General features: G+C 41.9%; 2 protein-coding genes across 3 annotated transcripts in view; one reads left to right on the forward strand and one right to left on the reverse strand.

Annotated features, from left to right (window-relative positions):
* The window catches only part of cmss1 (cms1 ribosomal small subunit homolog), a 29,832-nt gene extending 21,767 nt beyond the window's left edge, over positions 1–8,065 (reverse strand). For both annotated transcript variants that reach the window (XM_041056629.1, XM_041056628.1), the window contains exon 1: positions 7,976–8,065. In XM_041056629.1, the coding sequence (XP_040912563.1) occupies positions 7,976–8,015 (40 nt within the window). In that variant the 5' untranslated portion in view covers positions 8,016–8,065. The remainder of the gene's footprint in view (positions 1–7,975) is intronic.
* LOC121194064 (filamin A-interacting protein 1-like) lies at positions 532–3,546 on the forward strand. The gene has a single exon (XM_041056626.1). The coding sequence runs from the start codon at positions 841–843 to the stop codon at positions 3,088–3,090; it is 2,250 nt and encodes a 749-aa protein (XP_040912560.1). The 5' UTR covers positions 532–840; the 3' UTR covers positions 3,091–3,546.
* Positions 8,066–9,904: the final 1,839 nt, after the last annotated feature.

Genomic DNA, 9,904 nt, shown 5'->3' on the forward strand with positions numbered 1-9,904 from the left:
TCTGTGGGAATGCGAGGAGTGACAGCACTTGGTAAATGTAGCCAGTCTGTAATTACTAATGGAACAGGGGGGAATTCTTGCCTCTCGTAGCTGAGAATGGAGAAGCGTTCAAGGTGCACAGAGGGAGGGTGATTGGGTGAAGTGTCGAGGGTAGTCAAGAGTAGAGGAACTTCTTAATTAACAAACACTCCCTGCCAAGGGACCATCTGCCATGTTAGTCAAAACATCCTACAGAACGCTGCCTAGAGAGAAGTGCAGAACAACGAGAAAAAAAAAAAAAGCATTCCTTGCTCTGCTTCGAGTAGTGTGGACATTATGAGTTAAATTCTACTGAAAATGAAAATAAATGTTTATGCTGGAAATACACAACTCAGGAAATTATTTGTGTTTAAAAGTTGTGACCTAGAGGTTAAGCATAAACACCACAAAAGAGTCCTTAGAGGCTGAAATAAGAGTAAATGACAGAATAAAACCAGGCTACCAAAATTCTGTTTGACATTAACGTCATTTGTGTTTCTTCACAGACTCAAGCTCCTGATTGTAAAGGAAAGAGAGTATCAGGAAATAAAGGAGAAGAAAAATGAAAGAGAACTCTCAGCTCTAAAAGAGGAGCTAACCAAGTTGAAGGCTTTTGCAGTACTGGTCGTAGAGGAGCAACAGTGCCTGAATGAGCTGCTGGAGGAACAGAGGCGTTGTGTCAAAGAACTGACTGCCATCACTGACCACATCAAAGAGAACGTAGGTGCTGCTTCCTCCAGCGCAAAGCAGGAGGAGCTCAAATCCCTGCATCGGGGGGTGGACCACCACAACCAAGTCTCCATCTTCAACCAAAGTCACACCATGACAGCCCCAAGTCTGCTGTCAGAGGTGGAAGTACTGAGGAGGAGGGTGGTGGAAATGGAGGGGAAGGACGAGGAGCTGATTCGCATAGGGGACCAGTGTCGAGACCTGGACTGTAGACTGGCGAGGGAGATGAGCCGCTGCCGTAGCCTGAAGGTTGAGGTGGATAACCTCAGTGGCAGAATCAGTGAATTGGACAGGATAGAGGAGGCTTTAGTTAAAAGCAAACAGGACTGTAGTATTCTGAGGGGCAGCTTGGAACGAGAGCGAGAGGTTAGCAGGATGCTGTCGGGTGAGCTCGACAGGGTGAAAGTCAGAGTGAGAGAGCTGGAGGCCGCTGAGGGCCAAATGGAAAAGAGTGAAGCAACGATTAGACAGGACCTGGCCAAGCTCAGGTCACTGACTGTAGCTTTGGTGGAGGACAGAAAGACCATGGCTGAGAGGCTACGTCAGGCTGAGGAAAAACTCAACAGGAAGGAAGGCAAAAGAAATGAGCAAAGCAATCTGGCAACAATGACAGAAAGGCTGAGAGAGGAGAAGCAGCAGGCGCTAAGGTCTCAAGCAGATTTAGAGGAGAGGCTTAGGGGCATAGCAAAGGAAAAAGATGAGCTCCGAGACAGACTAAAAACAGAGGAGGGGAGGAACGGGGAGCTACAGAATAAAATAACTGTAATGAAGAAAAGGATACAGGTCTTGGAAAACAGGAAAGAAAAAGAAGAGAAGTACACACATAACTCTATTCCAAGCAACACTAACCATCACTGCCAAACAGAGGACAACAAAGTTAAAGAGCTGACCCAGGAGCTAGACAGGCTGCGAAAGAGACTGGGGGACAAGGAGGTGTTGGAGGGAGAACTGTTGAAGGTGGAAGAGGACTTTGAGTCCCTAGAAAAAAGGTTCAAAGAGGAACAGAGGAGGTCCCGCACTCTAACAGAGGAACTGGAGGTGGCAAAGAGGGAGCTTTCCAGGTACGAGCAGGCAGAGAAGCAGGAGGTCAACCAGGAACACCTTCTCCTTTGTCGTCTTCAGAAGGAGCAGGTTAAGTCCAGACTCTTAGCCAGAGAAGTAGATACCCTGAAGGAGAAACTCCAGAAGCTGATGGGGACTGAGGAGTCCATCTGCAGGGTGCAGATGGATCACTCCTCACTGCAGGGGAAGCTGACCCAACAAGAAGCCAGGAACAGAGAGCTGGCCAGAGAGATGAAGGAACTGAGTAGTGAGCTAGACAGATATAGACAAATCAAGAATCTAACACCTGGTGCTAACAGACAACACTTCTCAGACCTTCATCAGACCACCAAAGAGGTACAAACTGAACCAGCAGACAGCCTGCCTCCTGACTACAACGAGCATAATGAGAAGCCAGATGAGGAAAATGATGACAAGGACCCAAACCACAATGTTCAAGTCATAAACAGAAGAAGATCTCTTGTCAGCAACCACAACAGCTTGAACAGCGCAAATAACAACATAAACCAATATGGCAACCATTCAGGCAATGGCATAGATATGCACCAAACGGTTAATGGAGAGGTGATGATGTTAACACACACACCGGGGCAGCCCTTGCACATCAAGGTAACACCACATCATATACTCAACACAGCCACGCTCGAAATCAGCAGCCCCACTGGAGACAGTGCCACATCCTACACGAGCACAGCCGTCATCCCAAAAAGCGGAGCCTCGCCCAAGCAAAGAATCACCATCATCCAGAACTCAGGTCTGCCTGCAGTTCATACTAAGACCCCACCTTCGAGTCCTGACCGCACCATCTCTCCACTTCAAGGCACAACCGTCGCTCAGGTGGTAAGTCCAAATTCATCACGCTCTGTGACACCCGACCACAACAACGCCCCCATTCAGATTGTAACAGTGAGGACCTGTTCTCCAGAGCCAACAGAGGCTGCAAATCAGGTTGTCTTCTGCAAGACTCCAGAATGGCAGAACAGCTGGCAACATCAGAAGTCCAACAGTACCGAGACAAGTCCCAGTATCATCACCACAGAGGATAACAAGATTCATATCCATCTGGGGAGCCCATATATCCAGTCTCTGAATGGTATGACCCACAGCCTCCCACAGCCTGTTGGACCATACTATCTTCGACATGAGCAAAGGACTCAAGTGCTCACCAATGGCTGTCATGTCAAAGGTGCTGGCAAGATCACAAGCAGCATCACTATATCCCCTGCTATCTCTCCAGCCTCACACTCCTCAAATATTACAGTAAGTGGCCTTTGTGATTAGGTGAAAATGTTTATATTCTGCACAAACAGTGTTATGTTTTAAATCAGATTCCTGGGATAGACAACAATAACAACACACTTCCTCTAATGATAACTCAATATTTGTTGTTTTAGGTAAAAACTGCCCTATAAAATGCTTTGTGATGTTTCTCCTATAAGAACATTTGTAAAACCTAATATTTCTAATTAGTGTGTACCTAGACTTACAGGCTTTAACAACCCCTTATTGTTTAAATATGTCTAGTGCCTGTATGAAAGCTATGTGAGATATCATTGCAACCCATTGTGTGATGTGCATTTCATAATTTTCTGTTTCATTAATGTTTTTTTCTGTTCATTAAAAGCGTGTGTGTTGTTTTTACTTATTCACCTTGAACAGCAGGTGTGTGTGTGCACGCACAGATAAGAGTGAAATCACCTTCAAATATGTACTGGAAAACTCAGCTCATGCCTTGCTGCCACATTAAAACCTGGGACACGACTAGTGGTGTTAAGTCTGTTCATGATTTATAGTGAATGGACTAATGAACAAATTATATAATTAAATTGTTATGATCTGAGTCTCATCTGAAATGGATTGACAACTGATTGGCAACTACGATTAAATTCTTTTTCAACATTTATCTAAATCGGTTAATACATTTTCTCAGCTATTCTACATTTACTGTAAAAAAAAAAAAACTTTTAAAGTCAAGCTGGTCAGTCTTTTGTTAGCCGCTTATGTTGCCACAGTGGGCAAAGCATTCAGCACGTCATCTCCTGCCAGCCAAACTACAGTTTGTTGCAGCATCATTTTCACAGGTAAATGTCACACACAGTTGCATTGATTTGCTTACTTTATGAACAGTTCCTGTTTTCTTTATCGGATTTTCTTTTTTCTAAAATACATGTGAAACTGTTCAGCGGTCTGTCACTTAAATGATAATCTAATATAAATCCACAACACACATAAACCATTTTTATGACTTGCTGGAAAACAAAAATCAGTTTAACCTTCACTTGCTCAAACTGCTCGGTAAGGCATGCAGGGGAAGGAGACCTATGCAGAATATTAAAAGTAAGCATGATACAAGTATAATAGAAAATAAATAGATATAGCAAGTTCTTTTTTGGAACAAGAATATGAGTGTGCATCAGAGAAGGCGAGCAAACAAATGAGGAAGCAGTATAGAGAATTTATTTTGGACAAATATATAGTCTCAGTGTGTCCAACTTGCTAACTCTCATAACTTCTTGAAAATAAGATGAAAAAAAAATGAACCAATTTATTGTCTGAATTTAGGCCAGCCAATTTGTTTCAATAAATTAAAGGCTAGCATCAGAGTATGTGTAATTTTAGGTCAACACAACAAGCATCACATCAACTTTTAAAGGTCACCACTACAAAATATATGCTTACATAGTGTGACGGAAATAAATTGCCAATGACAATTGGCTGGTAAACAGCTTTAGTAAATTGTATCTTGCTTCCAAAGCTGTGACGAGTTGCAAGCTAAATAAGTAAGGAGCTGAAAGTATTGGGGGATGCAATAAGGCCTCCTGTGGTAGGAAAGGCTGGCCGACATAGCAGGTGTATGATGGCAAACATGGAGGAACATAAACCGTCCCAACATCAATGGCTGGCAAGATGGAAACCAGAGGATGCATTTGATGACAGTCTGGGGCAGATAGTAGCATAACAGAGGCTCCCAAGAGAATCTTTATCATTAGTGTGGAGCATTTAGCCACAAGACACATCATCATAAATGTCAAAATGCTTCTCACAAATCTCTGCTTTACTCTTAAAACTTCAAAGTCAATCCCACGCTCTATCTAACAGACTTCAGCTCTGCTTTTCTGTCATGTCAATTTCCAGTCAGACTCACGGCCTTTTCTGTCAAGATTTTCTGTGATACAAATGCAAGTAAGGATGGGATGTCAGTCAGGGTACAGGGGCCAACCTGGAAAAAGAAACAGCTGTGCAAATCTCTTGACATAAAAAAATACATGGGTTTACATAAGTAATCTCTTAAAGGTTTGAGAATAACATGGTGCAGCGAATATACTCCTTCTACACAGTGAGACACGCAGCATATCCAGTTAGAGCTTGGTATGGATGTATTCTGGTTTTAGTTAGTTTTTTTTTTTTTTTTTAACGATGGGGCCAACCTCAGCAATTCAGAACATGCATGCATCAATTATGTTTGTGTACATCTGTGTGCCTCCCCAACACGGCTGGATATTGGCACTGATTTCCTGATTTGATTTTGATTCACAAAGTCCAGAATCTAATTTATCAGAATTTATCCTGGGAAATTAAATTTCTTCAACATTCAGCAAGTGAGAAACACTGTTGTTTCCTTTAATATAAAATTGCGTTAAGTGCACATCATAGACTAATTGTAAACACACTACCCAGTTATAACACTGTGGACAAAGGATTTATATTCTTTGCCAAATGCAAAATAACTAAGACATGATACATCATTATTTTTAATGCCTACATGTGCAAAACAGTTGAGCAAGAAAGATAAAAAAAAAATTGCAACAGTTACAGGGGTGTCATCATTATGGATATTTTAAAAATGAAATGCTATCCCACACAGATATACACTGACCGTCAGTAGCAGATGCTTCAAGCATATCCACTTTAATTATCACAGACAGGGCAGAAACTGAGTCTTCTCATGAATTCATCTGCCCTGTTTGCATTAACAAGACATCAGCCTGATATCTGCAGACAGCTGTTAGCTAGTGTTAGCTCCCCAGCAGGGACACACCGTTCACTCAACCTCCATGGTCTCACATTTCGTAGCCAGACATAACATCTCTACAACAAACACAAACAGAGCTCAGATCCGTATGTGGAGTCTTCTTTCAGTCCGTCCTTCTCATGGATGTGATCTCTAGATTCACTACGAGATAGCTGCAATCAGATAACTGTCCTGAGTCAACACAGTCCAGTAAACTGCGGCAGGTCCATCTACACTGTAACTACTCACCTAGCAGTCTACAAGACTGTCATGACTCAAGGCGGCTCATTTAGCCAGCTACAATCTATGTTACTCTTTAACTTAACCTTTTTGTGCATGTTTTAGTAACTTCATTTCCACAAAACTAGACAATTTACATAGCAAACGGGAAAACTGTTTTTTTTTCCCCAGTCCTAATCCCCAATCTATTGCCATTTTCCATAATAGTGGAATAGATATACTGAACCATGCAGAGACCAACTGTTACAAGTCAAGCCTGCTCCCAAGATGGACCACAATATCAACAATGATGATGCACGTGATCATGGCTCATTGCACTGTGGCATGGTTAAAGCACGCCATAGCCGGCCAGTGCAAATAAGCCACATGTTCCACTTTCAAAAGTGCAACACCACTACATCTTTACACAAACAACAAATGCTTCACCAAAAGAAAATAAAAATAAATTTGCACATCCGGTGACTGCTGCCTAACAGATAGTTATGTTTCTTCTCTCTCATCAGATTCCTCTGGGGTCGCTAAAGAGGCCCGGTCCAACAAGAATTCCCAAGACCAAAGGATATGGCACTAACAGAGGAAGCAGCCCAGCTCTCAATACAGGACAGAAAAACTGAAAACCTCTGGGACAACACTGACCTGTGAAGGCCCGACATGCCTGCAGCTACATCATGTTTAGCACTGCAGCCAGATGTTACAAAATAAATTTTCATGATGAAAAAATGAAAGAAGAATTTCAAGTTTTTAATGCAGCTAATGAATAAATGATCATTGTCCTGTGCACATTTGATGTGATAAATCAAGTGACTACATGCATTTCCAAAATCAGGTTAACTAAAAAAAAAAAATAGTCTTGCAAAAAAAATCCTACCATCACAACGGTTATAATGTTCAGTTTTTATTGAAATTGTACACCTGGCGGTGTTGAGTCAACTGTATGATCATTTTGGAGAATGCAGTTTGTGGTGTTGCAGTGAACTGTACTGCATTATACAGAAAGGTGTTTCTGTTACCTAGCGAACCCTCCAAAGGTGAATCAACCCCAACAAAGTTTCAATGCAAACTGAATATTATAACTATGATGAGGATTTATTGCAGGACTGTTGTATTAAACTGCATTCATTTTGTCTAGGTGCCAACTGGGTGTATGGGCACCAATACTGAGCTATTAGTGTATTGTTTAAGCATGTGTGACAGTGACAGGCAGAAAAAAAGAGGAGGGAGAAACATTATGTCTATGAGAATAAGCTTAACAGAAAAGTTTTATTTTAATACCTCCTGAAATTACACTTGTTTAAACTTTGCTGTCCAACACGATCAGGTTAACAATCCTTAAAGTACATGAGCGCCCTCTATTGGTAGGTTGAGTGCACAATGCTCTGCCGCAGGGCATTTCGTTTGTTGACGTACAGAGATGAGAGTGGGAACAGCAGAATAAATGCAGAAAGTTGTGTGTGACAGAGGGCTAGTTAACTGTGAGATTCAGTGGAAGGTTCGTTGTAGAAGAGCAGAGAAGAGCTAACGTAGTTATTTCCCGGTGACCCACGCACCCACAAACACACATAAACACACACACACACACACGTGTTTAGATACTCTCTGCTCGTAACAACGTGTGTTACAAACGCTAACTTTTCCTTTCTTAGCAACTCAGACGAAATCTATGGACACATTTACCCGTAGTTTTACACTCGCCGCTAAGAGCTCACAAAAAGTAAACTTAGCGCACTCATTAGCCATTGCCGGCTAGCACACGTTAGCTCACTGTTAGCTAAAAACCAATCGTCATTCCTCGTGACAGCTACAAGCTAACGTTAAGAATCCACTCATCGGGCTGCAGCAAAACCTCCCCGACCAGACGCCCCAGGAACACTAAATTATTAAAGATAATGGAGCCAAATGAGACAAATGAATTACCCTCGTGTTGCCACCACTCGTCACCCAAGTCGTCTCCCATTTTCCTCAGCCGTCGGTCCAATCCAAATCTACCGCTGAGCGAGCAGGAGGGGTGTGTTCACAGGCAGCACGTTGAAAACATACAGGCTATAGCTGAGAACACTACCGAGACACCATAAACCATGTTATCCACACAGTGTAATCTAAACACAATAAACACGGTAAATAGTCATGGGATTAATTTAATTTACTGTATACACTTAATTATATAATTTCACTTTTGCCGTGATTACACTCAAGGCATCGATTTAGTATGAATCTTTAAAGAAATGTATATACACAGTACTGTACAAAGGTTTTTGGCTCTTTAAATGTTTTGATTCATATCCATCATGCAGTACCCTCAGATGATGATCAGTCGCTGTCATTCTGCAGCATGACAGCAACCCCAAACATACAGCCCTCACTGTCTTCAGCAGCAAGAAGAACGAGGAGTTCTTCAGCAGATGGTCTGGCCCCCACTGAGCACTGATCTCAGCATCGTGGTGTCAGTCTGGAGTCGTGTGAAGAGAGAAAAAACACTGACAGCCTAAATACACTGAATTTCTGTGTAACCTACCCGCCAAGTACCTTGAAAAACTGTGTGCAAGTGTATCTAGGAGAGGTACAGTGGTGCCGATTTAAAGGCAAAGGATGGTTGCACACTACTGTGTGATATGACTCTGACTCACACACATACAATGCTGCTAAAGCAGCAAGTCTCTTTTTGTCTTCATCTGGAGACAAGCAAACAAAAATATCCCCAAACTGGACTTGCAATGTCAACACTGTTGCAAGGTTTCTTGGAAAAAAGCTCAGTTATAACTATTTTTTAATAGCAAAAATGGTGTGCCTAGGCAGCAACCTTTCTAAATATGCTTTGGCAAAATGTGTATTTTGCACAGACAGAACTTGATTAATAATGATAATCTGTCACTCAAAGCGCACAAATCAACAGTAGTTTGCACAAAGCACAAGATAAATATACACTGTAGAGTGACTGCAAAATAATCAACAGATAGGCAGACAAAGTCTGAGCTTAGTGCTCTCTGTCTTGCCCTGAAAGCAATGATATATGCTAAATGCCTTGATTGCCTTCGTATAAGTTTGTCATTGACTCTGTGAGTGCACAAAAGAAGTTTAAATTTGACACTTTTTGCAAGCAAGGAGGTTTTCATCATAGCCTTTATTGTCATTGAACAACGTCCAACGAAATAGCAGAGCAATGTAGGTTAGAGACTGTTTTGCCAGTACATGTACCCTGAAGCAGCTTTTCACATGTTGTGTTACATATACTGTAGGTGGTAACAGTTATCCATTCAATTTATAATGTCACCAGATGACTACAGTTTCAATAGAGCTTGTTGCATTAGTACTGTTGGGGTGGCAGAGCAATAAACATGACTACTCAATTTACAAAATGGTTTTCCATGCATACAGTTCTCTTTCTCCCCCCTACAGGTTATAAACTTCAAATGTAAACCTTTTGACAAAGGGCATATGCAATTATGCCATTATCCTCCTCTTCCAAAGAAGAGGAGAGCAGTAACCTACTGTTCTATTGAGTGTTTCTACAGAGTGTACATTACAAAACACATCTTTACGTCCTCTGTCATTATGATTTGAGCTCAGTGATCTTATTTTCCAACACACCGAGGAAAGGAAAGAGAGAAGAGAAAAGAAAAGAGGAGGACGTGTTTGGAATAGTCCCCCGTTTTCTGCAGCTGTAGCGGAGAGGAGGGACAGGTCCTCTGGGAGTAATTGCATGCTTTTTTGTGTTTCAGTTGGAATAAGACATTTCTGGCTGGTAGAGGCTATGAGATGTTTGATTAAAGCTTTGCCACAAAAAAGAACAGACTGATTACTGGGGAAATTATAAAGGGTTCAGAATGGTTGTGCTGTGTAACCCTA

The sequence above is a fragment of the Toxotes jaculatrix genome, chromosome 15 (genome assembly GCF_017976425.1).
Source record: "Toxotes jaculatrix isolate fToxJac2 chromosome 15, fToxJac2.pri, whole genome shotgun sequence".
Classification (NCBI taxonomy): domain Eukaryota; kingdom Metazoa; phylum Chordata; class Actinopteri; family Toxotidae; genus Toxotes; species Toxotes jaculatrix.

Excerpts from the sequence above, each read along its gene's own strand:
- LOC121194064 (XM_041056626.1), top strand. The coding sequence starts at position 841 with ATGACAGCCCCAAGTCTGCTGTCAGAGGTGGAAGTACTGAGGAGGAGG.